General features: G+C 34.0%; 2 protein-coding genes across 7 annotated transcripts; one reads left to right on the forward strand and one right to left on the reverse strand.

Annotated features, from left to right (window-relative positions):
• Positions 1-249: 249 nt before the first annotated feature.
• Positions 250-5454, forward strand: LOC109193265 (rhomboid-like protein 20). Its single transcript, XM_019344112.1, has 8 exons — positions 250-529; positions 647-747; positions 1306-1446; positions 2405-2471; positions 3145-3296; positions 3412-3513; positions 3986-4108; positions 4882-5454. The coding sequence occupies exons 1-8, from the start codon at positions 505-507 to the stop codon at positions 5041-5043; spliced, it is 873 nt and encodes a 290-aa protein (XP_019199657.1). The 5' UTR covers positions 250-504; the 3' UTR covers positions 5044-5454.
• Positions 5455-5833: 379 nt separating this feature from the next.
• On the reverse strand, positions 5834-13012 carry LOC109193263 (DNA mismatch repair protein MLH1). Of its 6 annotated transcripts, XM_019344104.1 has the most exons (17): positions 12661-13012; positions 12147-12319; positions 11738-11810; positions 11176-11310; positions 10851-11061; positions 10348-10385; positions 10190-10243; positions 9967-10065; positions 9389-9458; positions 9122-9257; positions 8859-8953; positions 8660-8768; positions 7910-8075; positions 7228-7389; positions 6816-6990; positions 6317-6477; positions 5834-5951 (listed from the first exon to the last, which is right to left on the reverse strand). In XM_019344104.1, the coding sequence occupies exons 1-17, from the start codon at positions 12943-12945 to the stop codon at positions 5907-5909; spliced, it is 2187 nt and encodes a 728-aa protein (XP_019199649.1). In that variant the 5' UTR covers positions 12946-13012; the 3' UTR covers positions 5834-5906. The 6 variants fall into 6 exon arrangements, with proteins under 6 accessions (XP_019199649.1, XP_019199652.1, XP_019199651.1 ...); XM_019344107.1 differs by having other exon boundaries at positions 10237-10385; positions 12276-12319; positions 12661-13011; XM_019344106.1 differs by having other exon boundaries at positions 10237-10385; positions 10851-11055; positions 11257-11310; positions 12661-13011.
• Between the last annotated feature and the right edge of the window lie 10443 nt (positions 13013-23455).

Below are 23455 nucleotides of genomic sequence, written 5' to 3' on the forward strand. Positions count from 1 at the left end.
ACATAAAAAGACCAAAATACTCTTTGATTATACGACCTCTTGACGGAAATATTAACGATAGACTAAAAGTGGAACACATTTAATAACAGTGATGGTAAAGTGACAAACAAAATTAAAGTGGACTGAAACTAGAAACGCCCCTATAACAGTAGGACCAAAAATGGAATTCACTCTATTTCTATGGAGGCCCTTAGTTTATTCTGAAATTACAATCTAACGCTCTAACTTAAAAGGGTTCAGGACTTGTGATAAATCCAAGAAAAAGCAGCCCGACCCGTTTACCAAACCTCCGGCATTAACGAACAAATCCGATAAATCCCCATCGCGAAGAGAATTCCAGAAGAGGGCAAATTTCTTGAAGAAGACGAAGAGGCGGAGAGATTGACTGACTATACGTACATACAGTTGTACATATTGGTACAGACAGAGCGGAAGTGGAAGAGCATAAGCGCCGAAGGATAATTGACGGTGAGCTCAATTCAGGTCGTCGGGTTCACTACGGAGATGAACGGCGGCCCATCTGGTTTCAGTACGCACCTCTCGATCTCAATCACATCTTTTTCCATCTGGTTTCATGATGCATAGGCACGTATGATTATGATTTCCTAATTGTTGCTTTTGTTTAATGGCTGTTACTGTGTAATAGACAATGCGCCGGTGACGAGAGCGTTGGTGATTGTGTGTGCTCTCTTCACAATCGTCTTTGGAATTCAAGGCCGTTCCAGCAACCTCGGATGGTCTTATCAGGTTATTTTCTGCACTTTGAATTCGTTCGTCTCTGTATCTTATCAATGTTGTATGAGATCATCGTAATATACTTACCATATTTGCATTTGATGAAAAAGCGGGGTTCTGTTACTGTATTCTGGAAAAAAGGGCTAGGATTTTGAGTTGTTATAGTGTTGTGTTAGCTTAAATTGGGTTTTATAAATTTGACGGATTCAGGTTTTCTGCCTGGTATTGCCATTATAATTTGAGCTAGGTTCAATTGTGTACTTTCTTTTAAATTCCCAAGTTAAAAATTTAAGGCCATTTCTTTTTGAGATCCTATAGCATCACTTACAAGCTTTCCTGTTCTTTTTGGTTATGGTTATCATTTTTAGTTTATGATTTGTAGCAGTGTTTGAAATTCGAATAGCTCTAAGGGAAAGTTGATGCATGTCTTTAATTCCATAATAAAAGAATGACAAACCTTGTGTTTTTATTGTGCATGATGGCATTCATCAAGTTGAGCTACATACCATAGAAATGTGTATATTTTTCAATAGAGATGTGTTATTTACTTGATCATTTCTTATGTGACAGGATATCTTCAAGAAACTTCAACTCTGGAAGCTAATTGTATCTGTATTTTCCTTTTCATCTACCCCAGAACTAATATTTGGAGCATATCTGCTCTACTACTTCCGAGTCTTTGAAAGGCAAATTGGTTCGAATAAGTATTCTGTAAGTGTTACTTGAGACTTAGTCATCTTATTACGGAGTAATTCTTTAGAATGCTGAATATGAATGCAAAAGTGTATTAGTTGATTTCACATCTTAAGTATATTGATGTTTAAACACAATAACTAAAACCAATATTTAATGGGAGAGAAATATATCCTGACTGCTTCCAGCAGTCATTTACTTGTCTCAGATGATTGTTACTGGGTTAATTGTCTGAATGTAAGGCAGATGAATTTAGCAACTAAAGATGAAAAAAAATACAGGAAAAGTATAAGAGATGATATTGCACCCTCTAAATATTTAATCCCTTCTTGTAGAAGGAATCTAACAAGGCCAATCGCATTTGTCAATCCATTAATCACTTGTTAATAGAAAGAAATAAAAGAGTTTTAAGCTAATCCTCTTTGTTCCCTCAATAGAAGAGATCATTTGCTACACTTAACATATTAATCAGATGAAAAAAAGGAAAAAAAAAAAAAAGAAAATTGTTCAACAAATGGACTCCTTGATGTGGCTGCTTTAGTTGTTTTGTATATATTTTTTGAAAGAATATAAAGAGAATCAAAAGATTTTTACTTATGAACAAACATTTCTATCACCTCTTTTTGTTAGAAGCTTGTATTAAATGGTAATACATCTCCTTTCTAAGAAATGGTGGTATCTGGTTTATTGGAAATTAATTTTAGCGCTGATATATGATGTGAATACTATGAAAGTAAATGGTTGAGATAATATTGTGGCAAATTTAGAGATATAATTTAATCCATTTGTTCTTTGTTCTTTGCTTTTTATTTCTTATTTTCTTTCTACTTTCTTATGGAGAAAGAAGACGGCGGGAAGAGGGCTGGGGGTGGTGTGTGTTGGGGAGGGGGCTGGGGAATTCATATCTGCATGCGGCTTGACTTTCTGCATCTTGCTCCCTTGTTTTTGTTTTGATAGGTATATCTCTTTTTTGCAGGTCTTCATCCTATTCTCTGTTATAGTTTCTTTACTACTAGAGACCATTGCATTAAAACTTCTTAAAGGTAGTGCTTGATGATTCCTATTATACTAAGAATTGATATCCCAACTTTGAGATTTGAACCGATATAGATTTTTATAATTTCATATCCGAGTGCCAAATCAGTTGGATTAAAGAAATTGTTTGAATTTTTTGCTTCCATAACCAGTCAATTGTAAATACTCTGTAATTGAATGTCAACATTGTCTTAAGAAAATACAAGAATGGAAAAAACAGTTTCGTACCAAAATATTAATAAATAAATAGATAAAAAACACTAAGAAAGGCCATAACTTAATAAATTAGGCTTCAGCCTTTTGAATTTTGAATCAAAGAGCTTATTTCAAGATGGGCATTATATCATGGAAAGATCATATTAAAAAATTGTTGTTTAGGGGTGAAATTAATGACTACTCTACCTATCTTGCATATTTGTTGATATTAGGGGATTTAGTGTGAATTTATTTCACTTAAACATTCCACTGTCCTAGCTTATATCAGAACTTCTACTTTTATATTTTCCTAGTGTTATTTATTGATAAAGTAAATTTTGTTAGAATATTTGTTTCACGAATTTTACTCCCCTCTCTCTCTCTCTCTCTTCCACCACTACCCCCCCCCCCCCCCTCCCACACACTTTTTTTAATAAGCTTTCACAAGTTTTCAGCAGTAACTTACATATTGATTTATTTTTGCAGATCCTTCCTTAAGTATACTCACATCTGGGCCCTATGGTTTAATATTCTCATCATTTGTACCCTTTTATCTTGACATACCAGTCTCAACTCGTTTCCGCGTGTTTAGCCTCCATTTTTCTGACAAGGCATTTATTTATTTAGCTGGTCTTCAGGTAGTTCATTGTTTGCCATTTGATGTTTTTTTCTTTCTGAAGTTTGTAGGAAAAGTTTTCCATGTTGCCTTTCCTTTTTTATATGTTATCAGTACTCTGAATTTTTGTTTTGCAGCTTCTTTTTTCATCTTGGAAAAGGTCTATTCTGCCGGGCCTCTGTGGAATTCTTGCTGGTTGCTTGTATCGTATGAATGTTTTCCGCATTCGGAGGGTGAAGGTTTTGCCTCTTCTCTCTCTCCCCTCTGTTTGAATTTATCTCTACACTGAACTAAACCCTTCAACAATGTGTGTGTGTGTGTGTGTATTTTTTGGTTGGAATATATAATGTGCATCATGGTGTGGGGAAAATGTATATTTTTTGTCTGAGTTGGTGGCTTGTACGAATGTTCTGATTTCTAAATGGCTTTTAAGCATGCCAATCTCTTCCCTCTTGGCCTCTTCCTCTTTCACAAAGTTAACTTGTAATAGGTTTTAATTCTAAGCCTGAACTTATTCATGCAGTGCAAACATAAATCTCTACATTTTGTATTTGGTAGACTTTTTCCTAAATTTTATACTTTATGTGAGACAAAGGTTGCACTCGTTTGATGAATTTAATTTTGTGTTCCTCTTTACAAACATTGTTTCTTATGCTTGATCTTCATCCAGTAATTCATTTTATGCTTAGTGTATATATTTTCTATTTACAGTTTCCAGATTTTATTGCTTCCTTCTTCTCCCGACTTTCCTGGCCATCCACAGGGAGCACACCATCTCCAGCACCAAGGAATGCTTTGGGAAATGTGCCATCATATGCAAGTCGCCAAGTTGAGGTAAGTATTGTCTTTGATGCGAACTATGAGAGCTTTGATTATTGTGTATTAATTTTTTATTTTATGGTCACCTGAGGAAGCATTGCCCATAATTGTCATGGCCCATTGGGAAAGCGGGCGCCATCAAATTTGGGAAAAAATGTCTGATGTCTCAGTTTTCTTGATTTCATCTATCCTTAAAAAATGTAGTCCTTCAGGACATCCAGTATTCTTGGATGGGCTTGAGCAGGAACGCAGTAAAAATGTAAAATAATAGGTTAAGTTAGCACGGTAAGCACGTAACTCCAGAACTTAGATAATAGCAAATGTGAAGCACTTATCTATTCTTGTTGACGTGGTCGAGATAGCTGTGGCCCCTCAAATGAGAGGTTTCAAGTTCGAACCTTAGTGTGGGGGCATTGTAGGTTGAGAAAGTATGAACAGAAACTACATTGTAATAGAGTCAATAGCATTCAAAAAATCTATTCTTGTTGACCTGTCTGGCCTGGCAGGGCATACAAATGCCTCATTGGACAAGCTGGCCAATAAGACTAGCATGCCCTCCTTTATAGAAGGATTCTTTTGGTGCTCAAGGCCACTGGAAGTGCTTTCTTTTAGCGACTCTCTCCTCCGCCTGAACTTGCTAATGTTTATTGATCTTGAAGATATGGTTGAATCTGGTGTCATTTGTGTTGTTATAATGTAGTCTAGTGCCATTTCAATTCAGAGTTGTTACCTAGAGGATAACTAGTTTTTCAATTGTGTTCTTACCTACTTCCTGTGTTTTGCTTCAGGGAAACTATGCTGCTCCTTTGTCTTCTGCTGTAGAGCCACCTGAGGAATCAATTACCACGCTAGTATCGATGGGCTTTGACAGAAACTCTGCTAGGCAGGCACTCATCCGTGCTAGAAATGACGTTAATGCTGCTACAAACATCCTTCTTGAATCACAGTGACAGCAACTGGATTTGATATTTTTGCTTGGAGTAGGAAGGCAGGAAGATTTGGATTTTGGATACAGAGAATTTGCATAAAAAAGAAGATCCAGCTAGCCCTTTAACATCACCATTATTACACCTCTGAAGATCCAGTCAAGCCACAAAGGCTTTTGTCTTTCATTTTGTATAACCTCGGCATGGCATTCGGTATTTAAGCACTAGTCGTCAATCTAAAGACCACTCGTTTGATGGCTTAGATGATGAGTTTTTCATTTTCCCGAACATTTAAAGATTTGTGAAATATTAGGGGGTATGCATTGATAAGGAATTAGACCACTTTATTGTGTCAGACTGGAATATGCTATTAGGCTTGTAAAGATGACATTTTGCATTTTCTGTTCAGATTCTAAAATTATGTTGATAATTTCACCGTGTTTTTGCTCACATTCTCCATATCATCAGACATTACCTAAGCCCCATCATGAAGGGCAAACTAATCAACTACACATATTTCTACTGTACATTCCAAAATATGCAATTGATTTCCTCTGCTACCCATCTTAACATCTTTCAAAAATTCTGTAAAGCTTCTCCAGTGAAGCAACCTGTTAAAAAGGGAGAAATGACACTGCTTTAGAGCAAAAATCACAAGAAACCGGCTTTTGACAATGTACTGAAGTGTGTGTTTACTATATTGGGGCAGTTGAGTTTAAAGTTCAGTTCTCATACATATTGTCTTCATCCAAAGAAACAAATTTTTATGAAAGGTATCCATGCATCTAACTGCCAATATACTCCAGTTTCGAAGGGCAAACTAATCAACTACACATATTTCTACTGTACATTCCAAAATATGCAATTGATTTCCTCTGCTACCCATCTTAACATCTTTCAAAAATTCTGTAAAGCTTCTCCAGTGAAGCAACCTGTTAAAAAGGGAGAAATGACACTGCTTTAGAGCAAAAATCACAAGAAACCGGCTTTTGACAATGTACTGAAGTGTGTGTTTACTATATTGGGGCAGTTGAGTTTAAAGTTCAGTTCTCATACATATTGTCTTCATCCAAAGAAACAAATTTTTATGAAAGGTATCCATGCATCTAACTGCCAATATACTCCAGTTTCAAAATTAGAGTTTGGAATATGAGAGATATTTTCTAACTACCACAAGAATGATGGTGAACAAGAAATGAATTGTTTTTCTTTTAATTGTGTTTGTGATGGAGAAGGTGCTCTAGAATAAGGACTTGGTAACAAATATTGAGAAAACAATAAACTCAATGTTAAATACCTGAACAAAAGTTCCATTTGTAGCCATTGCATTTGGGGGCTTGAAGAAGAGTCTGAGAGAAGGAAACAAAACATGCTGAATTGACCATTCACGCTGTGCCCATGCATTCTCAGCCTCTGATAGTAAATCATTTTCATATTCATCCTCCGTTGTGTCATTCCCTGTTAGAATAATAGCAAGCAGAGCAGTTTTCAGTTCCTTCAAAGGCTCTGTTTGGGTCTTTGCCATGCTGAATCTCAGAGAGTTATCCAATTCAGATCAATGGATGTTACTTTATTGGGATTGGATGGGGTTGGCTGGGGAGGGGGATTGAAAAGTAGGGATTTTGTTTTTTGGAAATATATTGATTACTCAAGAAAATAAATTGATTCAAACTATCATGCATCACCAAGACTCTAGCAAGAAGAGGCTGGTAGAGCCACAAATACAACGGGGAATACACTTTGCTTATATTTGCCTCAGTTTTCTATGGAATTTTTACTCATAAGAACACACATACCAGTAGTTTTTGAGGAGTTTCCTTGCCCATCAATACTGCTTGAACTTTTCCCCTTCTTGTAGAATTGCGAGCCATCGCCTGAGGGATTGGGTAGCAAAGGAGTATGCATGGCATAGAAGTTGGCAAGAGCAGCAGAAATTGATTGAAAACAATTCTTTTCATCCTCCCAGTCAATCTACCAAAGTGAAGAAAAATTAAAATACATCAACAGTAATATGAAGATAGGTTGGACACCCAATTTAGGAGTACTAGTGATCAGGATAACAATGCCAAGAAAGCATATCTTGGCTCTTCTCATTCTGAACATGCCAATAAATAAATAATTATTGTAACAAGCAAATCTGATTTGTGCACTAGTAGTCTAGAATGGAACAAAAGAATTTCCATAGGAAGAAGGAAGAAAGGAACCTACATCATTGCCCAGACAAAGCACAAACTCTGGGACATGGTCCATGTCAGGCGTGTACTGATCCAGTATGACAGGAAGTCTGGACAGGTTACCATTTGAATCAATATAGATGCTAAAATACTCCTCAAGCATTTCAGCCTTTTGCTTGAGCAGACTTGTATTCATCTAAAAACAGCAAAGGAAGACCACTGTAAAAACTACATCACAGATTCAATAAGAAAGCTTATTATAACAAAAAGTTGGTAAAATATTAAGATGCAAACATATAAACAAGCACAAGTCCAAAGAGAAACTAGAGTTGCACCAAAACTAACTTTTGCTTGCAATATTTGCAGCTTCAAGAGGTACATATGAGTCAAACAATACCCAATACCCTATGCACACTTGGTGAGCATTGGAGGGGCGAACATAGTTATCCAGCCTATCTAACATTAAACTTCCCCAATTTATATTAGCATGAAAATATTAATAAAATTATAAGTAAATATGATTTACTGCAAGAATTAAACCAGGAAAGTTGAATTTCCCACTCCCAGATTAATAGGATGAAAACAAGCAAAAAATAGTTATATATATGTGGTGACATCTTCAAGGGTTCAATGTTTGCTTTTTATTTTTTATTTTTTATTTTAATTTCTTTGGGAGGGAGGGGGGGGGGGGGGGTAAGAATTGAGATGAAAGTTACATCAGCAATCTTTTCTTTCAGGTCATCATTTTCATTGTCTTCTGCAGCCACATCTTCTTCTTTCAGAGCAAGCATTAGCAACTCTGATAATGGGGCTGGCTCACTTAATTGGATGGCATTAAAATGTGCAAACCGAGTCAAAACTTGCTGGTACATGAGCTCTTTGCTGTGAAGCATCAAACAGAAGGAAATATTATCAAATCAATTTTTTCTGTAAATCCAACGGAATGAAAAAAGCAAGAAGAAGAAATTAAATTCATATTCTCAATATAGTATACAAGAGCAGAATGTTTAAACATAACTAGTGTCATATTACTAGTAAAGTTAAACTCAGTTTACAGGTATTCAGCTACTTGACATGACAACTTAGATGGAACTCATCAAAGAATAAAGGTAAAATAGCATATAAATCGGTAGTAGAACCATTTCCCCTTCTTGCTATACAAATATAAACAATGCATGGCTTCAGATCTGGTATAAGAATTAAACTGCAGTTCTGATACATTTCTAAATACTCATCATTGTTCATGACAATAAAAAATGCTTCTGTTTATTATGTAGAAATTTACTTTCATGTTCCTCCCCTCTCCCTCTTATTTGTTTGTTTGCATGCCAGATCCCAAACACTCTGGTTTTCTGTTTCTTCAACTGTTAAACAAACATGGATCAAGATGCAAAAAAAATAAAAAATAAAAAAGCTAGTACTTGCATACAGCTGCAATTTTTGGTTAATTTGACTAAAAGAATTACCTCAAGTTAATTACATTTGCAAGATAAAGGTTAGTATTGTGTTGAAGCAGAGCAAAAACATCATCCGCCATCCCAATGTATGTGCAGTGCCTTATAGTGTCCAGCAAACCTATGAGGATAAAGAATTTTAAATTGGTAGAAATCAAAGGCTGATTTCATCTTCATCATCATCAGTATGGTTTAATATATTGGCACATACCAGAATGACAGGTAGAATCAAACTCATTAATGAGCTCTTGAATGCTAGTAAGATCAGCAGTCTCCTTAGGGTTTCTCCTTTGTCTAATAGAAGACCTACAAGGCCAATTCTTTACATAAGGATATGCCATGAGTGGCTACAGCAAAGTCACTAGGAAAGTTCACATTTATGTCTTTCTCTCTCTTTATAATCATCTAAAATTTACTCGTTAAGTCAAGTTGATGTATGCATGAATATATACATGCACAGAAGATTAATTCTACCTCACAGATGTCAAGCAAGAACTTCTTTCTGGATTATTAGAAGGCTTGATTTGCAAGTATGCATGCAACCTTCCGGCAGGATCCAGTGAATCTGTCCTTATCATTTTATGAACTGGAGTTTTTTGTGATTTTATCCCTGTAACAGGCAAGATTAGCTAATTGGATTATAAAAAAGATAAAAATCTAAAAAGTCAGAACAATTCTACACATCAGATCAAGTACATTTGCCCATAATTCAAGGATAAATTGGGAATATATCCACTATACCAGATTTGGAGGGATCTTTTTGTGAATCTTGGCTTGTAGCCAAAGGACTAGATGAAGAAGGATCCATTGTCTGCACCATATTAGAAATAGAGCATAAAGTTAGAAAAAGAAAAAGATGACATGCAGAGTATGACTCATAATGAAGCATGCAAGGATTTAGGTTTAACTTCAGGAATAAATGAAGATCCAAAAGTATAAAGTTTATTCTGATTAAGTTACTATGCTCTCAGAAATGTAATGTGCACAAAAGTACACATAAAAAAACTACCATGCGTCATTGCACACTGTGCTCTGTATTGTGAGAGCAATATTTACTTTGAATGAGTTGGTTTTTCACTTTGGATAAACTACTCTTTCATTTTCAATTCTTAAAATAATGTTCACTTAGAATGCACTAATGTCCACATATAGTGATCACTTTTGATGAACTAATGTTTCACTTGAAATTGATATTTCACTTTTGATTTTGCATTGGCACATGGTAATTCTACTGTAAAGCAGGAGAGTATTTTCACATTCAAGATCATGGATCAATATCAATATCACATGTTACTTTCCAAAAGATTTCTTACGAGTACCTGCTCTTGGAATATCCTTGACTCATTGGAACTTCTCAGCTTCAATTCTACCACAGATTGTATCTTCTCAATAATAATCTCTTGGTTCAAAAGGCTAACCTGTTTATTAAACACAACACTTAACACTCCTAAAGTATAACACTTATTATATAAAACATAAATTTCTTAAATCTGAGAGAAAATTTTGAAGGGAAAGAGATGGGAAACAGAGGTGGGAGTAGACCTTCCCACAAGCATCACTTAATGAAACTAACAGCACATCATCAATACCTCTCTCTTTGTGGGATGGACATTCACATCAACATGCTCAGGGGGTAAAGTGATCGACATATACACAAATGGTTTTGATGCTTTAGGCAATGTTGCACCATAAACTATTTCAATTGCCCTCTTGAGAGCACCACAATCTACAAGTCTGTCTGGAAAAGAAAATAAAGAAATGAAAGATCTTCTTTAGGAAAAAAAATATAGTAGAGAAACAGTCTAGACTTCATACACCATTCAATTTAACGAAACACGAGCAGAAAAATTGAAAAGGAAAATAATAAAATGGCCATTGAGCTCCACTCTTTGGCCAAGAAAAAAAAAAAACCAAGAATGATTGTTTAGCTTAATAAGAGTGAAAATAGCAAACATGACATAGGGTGCTAAGTAAAAGAATATGAATATCTACCAATAGCAAACCATCAAATGTATAAAACGTATGCTGTATTGTTATGTAAGTCATAATACCCATTTTAAAATGTCCACATGCAAAAAGAAACAAGAAAAGACAATCTTTTCTTAAGTGGTCATGTTTATCAGTTACAAACAGATTATAAAATTGGTATAAAAGCTTCAAGAAACCAATTATTATCTTCAATGATCAGAATAATAGTGCATACCATTGATGAAGAGTACCATGGTTATCTTCTTTGCAATGTAATTAGCATTGGAAATGAATCCATCCATCTCAAAAACTGAATTTGATGGATCATTATCAGAAGCATCAATTTTGACCAGATTTCGCGCAACTGACACGCCATAAACTGATCGTATTGCGTCAAGTCTTGAGGGTGTTGCAACTGAGTGAACATCAGCTCTAGCAGCTCCGTGCTGCACCAAAGTAATGTAACAATGAGCCAGTGTCACATCATGCTTAAAAAAGAAGAAAAAGGGCTAAGGTAAAGAGTGATGATAATAGCCATAATTACCCAAAAGAACACCAACCTTTCTGCAAGAGAAGCTCACATCCGTATGATGAATGGCAAACCTACTAATGAGGTCCACAATTTTTGGATAATCATCAGCAGAGTTCTGAAGAGTTTTCCTCCGAGCAGCCATATTATAAAATAAGTTTTCAATCTGAGGAAAAACAATGAAACATGTCAAAATTATCATAATGTATATATGACACATAAATAAATAAATAAGTGTTATAAAAAATAACTATAGTTGCCTAGTTAGACTAAGGCTTAGTTGAGCTGACTGCTGAGTACAACAGAAAGAGTTACTGCAGTTCCTGATTTAGGGTGGAGCTTCCATAATGTGAACCACCTCCTCTTTAAAAGTTAAATTGAAAGGAGAAATGACCATAAGTCAACATTATTGGAAATTTCTCTTGTACTCTATTTGTTTAAAAAATATATATACATATACATATGTATTAAGTTCTTCAAATCTCTCCACATCATTAAAACTTATTCTTGGGGCCTAAATAAACTACATCTAGTCAAGAATAAAATTTCAAGAGAGGATCTGACAGAGGAATGCTGAGATGTCAAAGTCATACCATTATTTGAGTACCCTTTACAGCTGCACATGCTTTTGGTTCATCTTCCATTACACCATCTCTATATGTTGCCCTAAAAGTCAACTAAAATACATAAGTTGATAAATATTATACATCAGGAAAACTAAAAGATAGAAAATCACTTCTGCCATCAGAACTAAAGGATTTAGAGTAATCAACAAGAAAAGAGGCCAGATAAATAGAACAATTACAGAAAAGCCACATTCTATCATACTACAGTCCTTTATGACAACAGAAATCCTGAAGAGAAAATATTAATAGAGAAAATTTTACGGATAAAAGTATGGAACCTGGGAACAAAATGAAAGAATTTATACATCTAGTTAATAAACTTTTAGCTGGTTAATAAACTCCTGATATTCCTGACAGATACTATTAGTAGTAGTACCTGTAACCATGCAACTGACCCTTGGTAATGGTGGTAACTGTTACATGACCTACATAGGTCATGCTAGCCAATGCCTCTCCTCTGAACCCCATTGATTTGATTGATTGCAAATCCTCAAACTTACTCAACTTGGATGTTGTATGTCTCTCGCATAATATTGACATATCCTCTTTCTAGAGACAAACACAAGAATAAGAAAATTCAATATCAGAAAGGGGAAATTGGGTAAATTTCACAAATTGATAACATACATCAGTTACAGTACACACAAATAGAACAATTGCAAGTTAGTCCTTCAAATTTTTCTACTAGGAAATTTTCAGCTTCTATTTACACATTATATTGGCCAGAAGCTCAGGTTATTTACAGGATAGAATAAATGCTAAAACTAAAAGAAATTACTCATGAATTCTCGTATCCGAGAGCTACTTTCTCCGAGTTCTTTCATTATATGCGCGAAAGCTATTCATTACACGCTACATTATTAAGCAAGCCAGGGAAGGTGAGGGCATACGCGAATGCCGTGGCCATCATCGGAGACTTGGATGAGTTTGAGGCCGCCGTCTTTGACAACGACGGAGATTGAGGTGGATCCAGCGTCGAGGCTGTTCTCCACAAGCTCTTTCACGGCGGAGACCGGTCGCTGGATGACCTCTCCAGCGGCGATTCTGTTCACCACAGACTGGTCGAGGCGGAGAATTGGAGGCGGGTCCTTGGAATTCGAAGGTGGAATTTGGTCGTCCTCTACTTCCATTTCCGTGTCTACTTCAGTAGAAGGTAGCTCCGGTTGAGCTTCCATGGCGTCGGAACCGTACTGTCTTCGTTGTTAGTTACAGTGGAAGGGTTTTTACTTTTACTGATGTGTTGGCGCCAAATGAGAGAGAAGAAATACAGGAAAACAATATTGGGCCTTTGGGCCTATTATTGATGCAGTGAAATAGTCAATCCTAAACTGCTTAGCCCAATAAGAAAACATTCAATAGTTATTGTATGGACCACGGCCCAAAAATACGCAAATTATGCCCTGGACCCGTGTCCACAATGAATTGTGGACACGGGCTCAAAACGACGTCGTTTTTCAAAAAAAAAAACGCGTCATTAAGTTAAAAAAAAAAAAAAAAATTGCGCGCGTTTTGCCGTTAACGGCGTTATTATTATTTTTTTTTTTTGGATTATGAATGTACAGTTATGCCGTTATGAATGTACAGTTATGCAATTATGAAATTATGAACACAGAGCTCTAACATTATGAACTTACAATTATGAACATATAGTGATAAAATTATGACCATAGAGCTTTAAAATTGTGAATATAGAGCTTCGAAGATTATGAATGTACAGTTATGGAGTTATGAAAGTACAGTTATAGAGTTATGAATCTACAGTTATGGAGTTATGAATTTACAGTTATGAGATTATGAATCTACAGTTATGGAATTATGAATGTACAGTTATTGATCGAATTATGAACAAAGAGCTCTAACATTATGAACTTACAATTATGAACATATAGGGATAAAATTATGAACATAGAGCTCTAAAATTGTGAACATAGAGCTTCGAAAATTATGAATGTACAACTATGGAGTTATGAATGTACATTTATGGTGTTATGAATGTACAATTATGGAGTTATGAATGTACAGTTATAGAGTTATGAACGTACAGTTATGGAGTTATGAATGTACAGTTATTAACATATAGTAATAAAATTGTGAACATATACTCCTATAACGAAGCGGTCTGAAATTTTAAAAAAAAAAAGAAAAAAAAAAGAGGAGATAACAGTGCCTAACGACACTGTTACCATGCTGGACACGGGTCCAACGCATAACGATTGCCAAAAATGACATCGTTTTGCATTTTTTTTTACGCGATCCACTGCATATATATTTTTATAACTCATAATGTATATTATTCTAAAGCATAAAGTACATTATCTTACCTCAAAAGTTTCATTATTCTAACACATAAAATACATTATTCTAACTCATAAAATTCAACGACGTTGTTTTGCACCGTGGTCCACACAATAATTTTCCGAAAACATTGGATAATAAATAAGAGTTAATGTCATATGGGATCTTCCGAGTATAGTGATTTTGTCACGTTTAGCCTTAAACTTTCAACTTTGGTCCTTCGACTTTCAAATTGTTACCATCTGTGCTCCAAGTTAACCCACCTATGGTCCTTCAACTTTCAAAATTTAACCAGCTGCAATCCTCCTGGAAGGACCATATGTGGTTAAAATTTGATAGTTGAAGGACCATAGTATATGGTAATAATTTGAAAGTCGAAGGACCACGGGTGGTCAATTTGAAAGTTTAGAACTAAACGTGGTGAAATCACTATACTCGGAGGACCTCATAATCCTCATATAGTATTAACTCAATAAATAAAAAACATCATCAAATTTTAGAGGGATGTTTCAGTAAAAACGGACTCCTGAAATCTCTTAAGACATGAGAGTGCACGACCACTCACACTAACCAAACTGATTTATTTAGTGTACTTTAGTACATTAAAAATTAACATTCAATATATTAAAAATGAGATATGAACTATGGTTCCCAGTATAATTTGTCGAATATGATTAAGTTGGTTAATGGTATTGACACTTATAGCGGGAGTCTTTATAATCTGTACAGAACAACATGACTATTGACAAAAACTGGGAAGTTCATGTAAGACATTCCTGGGAACAAAATAAGGTTTATAACTGTATATATATAATAATTACCCGCTTATCTAGGTTCATCAATAATTGAGAGTTTTAATTAAAAAATACTGGTGACTTTTATAAATAAACTTTGTAATGTTTATTGATGTAGTAAATACAGAGTGTATCGCCTACGATTTACAATCTCAAGTTGGTTTCGGGTCCGGATCCTATGCCCGGTCTGCTTGTTGATTTAAGGAGTATAGCCCGGTTAATTTGGCAGTGGGTCAGAGGTCTTCGAGCTAATAGCTATCATGTGGAAAAATCCAAAAATCCCCCCACCCAGCAATAAATGCGGTATTTATAGCGATGTCAGGGGGCAGGTGGCAAATTGAGTCCAAAACGACGGCATTCCAGTTAAAAAAAAATTGATTTTGTCTCGCCGTTAACAGCATTATTCGTTTGTGCAATTATGAATGTACAGTTATGGAATTATGAATGTACAGTTATGCAATTATGAACACAGAGCTCTGACATTATGAACTTACAATTATGAACATATAGTGATAAAATTATGAACATAGAGCTCTAAAATTGTGAACATAGAGCTTCGAAAATTATGAATGTACAGTTATGGAATTATGAACACAGAGCTCTGACATTATGAACTTACAATTATGAACATATAGTGATAAAATTATGAACATAGAGCTCTAAAATTGTGAATATAGAGTTTCGAAAATTATGAATTTACAGTTATTGAATTATGAATGTATAGTTACGGAATTATGAATATACATTTATGGAAGTATGAATGTACAGTTATGAAATTATGAACACAGAGCTCTGACATTATGAACTTACAATTATGAACATATAGTAATAAAATTATGAACATATGCTCCTATAACGAAAGCGGTCTGAATTTTTTTTTAAAAAATAGTGGAAGATAATGGTGCCACTAACGGCATCATTATCGTGTCCACAATGTATGCTGGACACGGATCCATAGCATAACGACTGAGGGCAGGTCCCAACCCGGCGGCATGTGCGCCGTGTGGAGGCCATGCACGGGTTTGGGCGGTGGCCCAAGGGATTGAGGCCACGTGCTTTACGATTCCTAAGCACGCAGGGTCGGAATTCGAGGCCCTGAGGGGCCAGTCCAACCAAATCGGGTCAGTGAAACGGAGCTTGAAGAGCCCTTTTCGGGATTATCCTATGGCTGAACTCGGCGTGCACACTTAACCGGGAAGTCGTGCCTTTTAGGTCAGTCATAGTCGGGTCGGACTCGACCCGTCACAAAGATCCATAACCGACCACAGTATAGGTACGATGCCCGAAGAATAATCCCCATCATTTATAAAATTTACCCCGTCATTTTTTCTCTTATTTTCTAGAGACCATTAATTGTTGATCTTCTTCCCCCAATATACCATTAGTGTTGATCTATTCATCTATCCATATGAATGGATGTTATTAATTTGCTCTTTTTACTTTGAAGAACTTGAAGGCATAGACTACACTCACACACTTCTCAAGTAATAGCTTGGAAGGAGAATTTTTTAAAAGGAGTTCACAAATTTGAAAAGATTTTAGGAAGTGGACAAAAGAAAAAAAATTCAACTGGATTACCGTTTTCTCGGCAATTCCATTGAAATTTTCTCTTTCCACCAAATACTCCATATATACATAACAGAATACATTAAAAGCTAAGGGTCATCCTACTCAATTGATTTTTTGTTTTGTTTTTTTGTTTTGTTTTGTTTTTTTTTTGTTTTTAAATTTTTTACGGTTATTTAGTTCTAAATGACATAATTTTGAGCAAAACAATCACAAAATCTATTGGGCAAAGGACGCACAACCAGGGATGGATCCGAAAATACCGTTAAGTAGGGACAAAAACTAAAAAATTTTCAAAACGTGATAAAAATATTTATAATAAAAAATATAGAATAGTTGAAATAAATTACATATCGTCTCTATTAATATTAATATTATATTTATAAATATTTTTATTTTAGTTAGGTCAACTCTTATCTATGTATTTGTAGATTAATTTATTTGGGTGGATCCGGGAATACCATTTATGCCCCATGTTTCCTAAGTCATTGTCCAGTGTGTCATACCATTTATAGGCGAATTATATCGTGCACTGCGGTGCATAATCGATTATGCACCCCGCATCAAAACGACGTCGTTTTATTTAATGAAAAGAAACAGAATCTTCGCAAAAAATAATTCCGTTCTTCAGTTTCATTTTGTATACACTGCAATTTCAGTTCAACACAACTACAGTTTCATTTCGATATAACTACAGTTTCATTCAATATTTATACACTCAAATATGTGAAAATGTTATTTAATTTTATTTTATATACACTATAGTTTCATTAAAACACAACTACATGATCATTTCAATATAATTACAGCTTCATTGTATAATATACACTCAAATATGTGAAATGTTATTCGGTTTTATTTTATATATACTGTAGTTTCATTTCACCACAACTATAGTATCATTTTGATATAACTGCAGTTTCATTTGATAATATAAAAATAATACGTGAGACAGTGTCAGTTTAGACACACTATAGTGTCACTTCGTTATAACGACAGAAACAACGCCGTTTTAATGCGCGATGTATAATCGATTATGCACCGCGGTGCACGATATAACGACTACCATTTATATATGCCTCATTTAAGGGCCGGGCCATGTTTCCTAAGTCATTGTCCATGATCTCGTTGTAAGTATTTGTAAAAATCTTAATAAAGAGAAAAAATAATAATATTTGGAATGAAATTATAGTCTTTGATTTTAATTAAATATATTAATTATACTTATTTTATAATAAAAAATGGTATTATTCTCTTTATTTGTGACGTAACAAAATATTTAAAAATAGTGTATTCAATATTTATGCAATAAATTAAACCTATTCCAATCTGGTCAGTGCAAAGAATATATTGCAATTTGCAAATCATATATATATGCATATAATATCTTGTATGCCAGCGCCAATGATCTTCAAATTGATTATATTAATATAAATAAAGTAAATATCATAAATAAATAGATACTCCGGTCCAATAGTTATTTTATATGAACTAGTAATTCACCCGCGCGATGCACGGAAAAAAATTATGTTATTATAAATATAAATAAAAAATAGAAAAATTAAAATATTTTAAATTATTTAATATAATAATATTTTTGAGCTTCCATTGGTCAAGTATTTATTATTTTTATAGAATACAAAATTACAATTAAAATTAAAATTATAATTTTGTATGGTTAATATAATCTCTAATTATGTGCATATTCAAATAAACTTATAGAGAGAATTTACATAATTACATTGATTTATTCTTAATTGTATTTCATCTATATTATAATTTTCACAATACGAATAATAACTAAGATAATTACATTTGGAAAGCAAATTTCAAATTTTGTATGTGTAAATTTAAACTCTAATTGAACACATTTTTTATATGATTATATAATATATAGCTATTTTATTTTTCAAAAGTATATTTTTTATATGATTATATAATATATAGCTATTTTATTTTTTAAATTTTGTGCTTTTTTTTTTTATAATAAAAGATGTTGGGACATTAATTGTAGCATTAATTATTTCCCAAACCATATAGCTTTATTATATAAAGGATAACGTGGCTTGCAACTCATGAGGTGGTCCGGGTCTTTCTCTGTCCGTTTAACGGTCCAGGTCCACCCGACTAATTTCCATTTGTTCTGAGAGGCTGGGAGCTAGCCCAAAGAGAATCGTCATTTGTGAGAATCGAACCTGAGTTATCCCAAAATTCTCCCCCACAAAAAGAGCTCATTTACCATCTGAGCTATCACTAGAACTTACATTTATTATTTACATGCTTTTATTTAATTAATTAATCCATTATTTATATGTAAACAAAAATGAAAATGTCATTTTAATGCATTCAATATATATATATATATATATATATATATATATATATATATATAATGTCGCGTTCTGGTGCGAATGTCTGCCCAGGTGCAAAATGCGAACCAATCAGCATGCGCCACGTGTCAGCATTCATTGATCGGGTGCACCTACTTTTACCTATAAGCACCTACTTTCGTCTGCAAGTGCATGTAATTTTTGTCTGCATTCAATTGATCAACTGCACCTACTTTCACCTACAAGTGCACATACTTTCGCCTACAAGTGCATGTATTTTGCCTTGTTAACATTCATTGATTTGAGTTCGTTCTGCTTGGCATCGTTAAACGGGGCAGATTATATCGAGTGTCGGTTTTTAGATTTTTGTGGCCCTGTTCTAGTAAATAAATGAGGCCCCACCAAAATCACAATCTTTAAAACCAATACTGTATTTTTTTCTAATGATAATGATAATGATAATGATCAGGGACGGAGGGAGAGGGGGGGCAGGGGGGGCGGCTGCCCCCCCTCACCCACCCCCGCCCCATATATAGTATTTGTATGTATATATGTATATAGTACAGGTTTTAGTATTAGTATAAAAAAACTATAAAATGTTAACAAGAAGTAGGTTAGAGTAGGTGGTAGAGCACATCTTTGGTAATAATAAGATTAAGGGTTCTAATCTTAACAATAACATAGTTTTACAATTCTTTTTTCATAGCTTTTTTAATATTACACACACACACACACTCTATAATAAGATGTGTAATTTTAAATGTGTTTCTATTCAAATTATTTTATTAATTATGTTTCATATTTTGTTATGAATATTTTTATAAAGTTTCGATGTGTTTTATTTTTTAATATTACACACACACACACTCTATAATAAGATGTGTAATTTTAAATTTGTTTTCTATTCAAATTATTTTATTAATTATGTTTCATATTTTGTTATGAATATTTTTATAAAGTTTCGATGTGTTTTATTTTTCGTCCATATCCAACAATATTTACAATTCTATTTCTTAGGTAGTTTATTTATTTATTTTTAAATTATCTCTTTTGTTTTAATGTTTCGCATTTTCTGGAAAAAATTTCTGAATCTGTCTGTACTGTTTCGCCCCCCTCAACCGAATTTCTGGCTCCGTCCCTGATAATGATAATGATAATAATAATAATAATAATAATAATAATAATAATAATAATAATAATAATAATAATAATAATAATGTGGTAAAATGTTACTGTGCGCAAAGAAAAAGCCAAAAGACATATTATGGAATAAATTATAATTATAACAACAATAATAATAATAATAGTGTGCGCAAACTCGCAATGAAAAATGATTAAAAAAAATAGGGAAAAGCCAAAATACATATTATGAAGCACACAAGTTTCGAACCTTTGACCTTCAAGTCAAAACACAATAAATAAACATTCCTACCATTTCCTCATAAAGCCTTCTAAAATTTATTGAAAACTTTTTATTTTTATTTCTAAACTATCTAGGTAAAAATTAAATATTAGAACTCTTAAGTTTGGGGGCCCCTCTAAAATTTGGGGCCCTATGCGGTAGCCCAGCTTGCACAGCCTAAAATCCGACCTTGATTATATCGTGCATAGCGGTGCATAATCGATTATGCACCGCGCATCAAAACGACGCCGTTTTATTTAATGGAACAATATTGTTGGACTCCTCGTTGCCAGCTACGATACTACTAGTGCCTCCAAAACCTTTATATTGAAGTATCTTGCAGAACTTCCCCATATTTATGAACAAGTCTACATAGGTAATAATAGCTAGATGTAGGGAATAATACTTTTTAGTTAAAATATATAAGTAATATATTTAAACTCAAAATATGATTTTTTTTTTTGAATAACTTTAACAGGTTACCTGCTTACTTGGCATTCAAATCATCATTCAAAATATATAATATAATTCTCAGAAAAATATAATTAAATATAATTCTCAGAAAAAAAATAATTAAGTGGCTGAAATATGATTTTAAATTTCTATTTCAAAGTTGCAAATTTTATTCTTACCATTTTTTTTTTGGCAAAACAAATGGAGATTGCCAAGTCCAAGGGTCCAAATGAGAGATTGAGTTGGGAAGACATTCAGAAGATGAAATTGTAATACCCATTATCTTGGAAATAAAAATATACATATGTTATTAAAATAGGTCAACAAGTCAAAGGTTATTAAAATTGATATTGGATGAATTTACTAAATTACCCCTCTTTACCCTTAAAGGTTAAGGAACCACTTTGGTCTTGGATAAACATTTCATTTGAAAGAAGATAAGGGGAGCTAACTAGAGAGAGGTAGGGGAAGGAAAAACCTTGGAGCTTTGATCTCCATCTTCTTCAAGCTTAGATCTCAAAGCTATTGGAGTATTCTAGGTAAGTTTGACCTCTATATTTCACTCTTTGAGTTGGGTTTATCATTTGAGCCATAAGATTAATGTTTGAAAATATTAGGGATTTTGACAAGGAGCATTTGGGCGAGCTTTAATAGCTAAGATTTGGATGTTTTTAGGTAAGTGGTTAACTCTTCTCTCCTATTTTGCGAAACCCATGTATAACCTATTTTGAAATCTCTACTATTTTGAATACCCATTTTAGGGTTAGTATGAGTTTAAAATATTTTGGGCTATGATATGTTTTTGGGTCTGAAAATACTGAGCTATGTATTCTGAAGTCTGGATTAAAATTGTTAAGCTGTATTCGAGATTGAATTTGTCTTTGGATCAGTCGGACTGTATTTTAGACTGGAATATGATGGATTCTGGACGTAAGTTATCATTATGTGTATTGATGGTGGATTGGTTAAGGCGTTGCTGTGTAAGTGGATAGTTATGGGTTCAATTCTACCTGCTAGCATTCTATGTGTTTGTTTTGTATATATTATGCTTACAAAATGGATTATTTATTTAAAGTAGGATTGAACCCTTAACCTCAAGTTTAATAACTTAAGTTCTTTCCAATAAGCTAGTTCAACTCTTTTGAAATTATTTTAGTGTAATAAACTATTATACGATTTTTAAAGATCGAGTTATGTACTAAGAAAATTATCATTTTGGGAAGGGTTTATACCTTGCATATTTCTTAGTTTGATAAATTTATTATCAATAATTGGAAATATTATGTATCTTGAGAAAATATGTGACTTGAAAAACTTGGTACAATAGACTATGTACTTGTTATGTGGTTTTTTTTTTTTTTTTTAAAGGAAAATGATTTTTGCTACATCGGGCTATTTGTTTATAAGAACTATTTTGAATGTTCGGTCAAACTCATGAGGCAACCTACCTTTTGTTGATTGTTTTGTTCGGTTTGGAACGTTCCTAATTGCTCATTCCGAATCGTCGAGCTTGACTCATTCCGAATCGTCGAGTCTTTTGAATTATTTGTTGGAACGTTCCATCCGGCTCATTCTGAATCGTCGAGCCTGACTCATTCCGAATCGTCGAGTCTTTTTGGACCATTATACCGATAATGGCATGTGCCACATAATATAATGGTGGTTGTAGGTTGCCAATGAGTCATATGTTAAGGTATGGTTTGTGCTTTTGAAAGTATTGTATTATGAAATACTGTTGATGCCCATGTAGCTAAAGTTTATAGTATGATGGAAGTATGTTATGATTTTGATATAATTTAAGGATTGAGTTTTGCCTCTATTTATTACTCTAAAGTTTTTTGTATTCTATTGGGGCTACTTGATCCGGGGTTGGGAGGAGTACCACTTACTGGGCATTAGCTCATTATTTGTATTTTTCTCATGTTTCACAGTAGTTAAGGACATGTGAATAACACGAGCACAAGTGGTGGGGTCTCGAAGGTGACTTTTGAAACTTGGAGACTTAGTCCTAGTTTTGGAGATTATCATGGATTTTTGTTTATTTAGACTTTCCCTTTGACCCTTGTTTTTTTGGTAGACCATTGTGCTTGGTTTTGGTGCTTGTGATGCATTTTGGGTATACTACTCTTGATTGTAAATATCTAATAGTGGATTTGATGAGTTTTTGGGAAGAACAAGTCGATTATATTTTGTAATTTTGGGTTGTAGAATTATTGTATATTCAAGTGTTATTATGAAGATTATGAAAGGTATGTATAGTTAGGCTTCGTATTGTTACAGGTCTTCACGTAACGATACGGCCAGGTCATGTCCTAGAAGTGGGGCGTGACAGAAATATTCATGGAATGTAGCATGTGAAGCACTAAGGCTATTCCCACCAGGGCAAGGTGCCTTTAGAGAGGCTATCACTGATTTTACCTATGCTGGATTTACTATTCCAAAAGGATGGAAGGTTAGTCATCAACTTGCATGCATGATAGATTATAATACTAAATGGACATAGATTAAATATTTGTGTGCATGCATGGGTAGTTCACGTAATTAGTATTCAGGTGTAGATTGTGAATAAATTAAAGGTGTAAGACCAAAACTTAATAGTCGTGTAGGAGTTACACCTAATGTGTTATAGGCTCCTTGTGAGCATCAGATCAGACACTAGTCCTCCCATCTAATGTGGTATCGTGATTTACTCTTTCACAATCAAATTGAGCAGAGTGTGGGAGCCTTGCGGAAAGACATATTTTTTGATCACTATTATTTTATAACATCAAATACGGAGTATTATATAGTGCAATTGAAGATATGGTTTGAATCGTCGTTTATGTTTGTTAATGTTATCATTGCT

The sequence above is a fragment of the Ipomoea nil genome, unplaced genomic scaffold (genome assembly GCF_001879475.1).
Source record: "Ipomoea nil cultivar Tokyo-kokei standard unplaced genomic scaffold, Asagao_1.1 scaffold1848, whole genome shotgun sequence".
Taxonomy (NCBI): Eukaryota; Viridiplantae; Streptophyta; class Magnoliopsida; order Solanales; family Convolvulaceae; genus Ipomoea; species Ipomoea nil.

Bases quoted from the DNA above. Each gene is read 5' to 3' on its own strand.
- LOC109193265 (XM_019344112.1), top strand. From the start codon at position 505: ATGAACGGCGGCCCATCTGGTTTCA. The intron at 748-1,305 runs GTTATTTTCTGC...CTTATGTGACAG, and splicing joins ACCTCGGATGGTCTTATCAG to GATATCTTCAAGAAACTTCA. The intron at 2,472-3,144 runs GTAGTGCTTGAT...TTATTTTTGCAG, and splicing joins TGCATTAAAACTTCTTAAAG to ATCCTTCCTTAAGTATACTC.
- LOC109193263 (XM_019344103.1), bottom strand. From the start codon at position 12,945: ATGGAAGCTCAACCGGAGCTACCTTCTACTGAAGTAGACACGGAAATG. The intron at 10,386-10,850 runs GTATGCACTATT...TTTCTTTTCCAG, and splicing joins CATGGTACTCTTCATCAATG to ACAGACTTGTAGATTGTGGT. The intron at 10,066-10,236 runs GTATTGATGATG...TTTAATAAACAG, and splicing joins TCCATCCCACAAAGAGAGAG to GTTAGCCTTTTGAACCAAGA.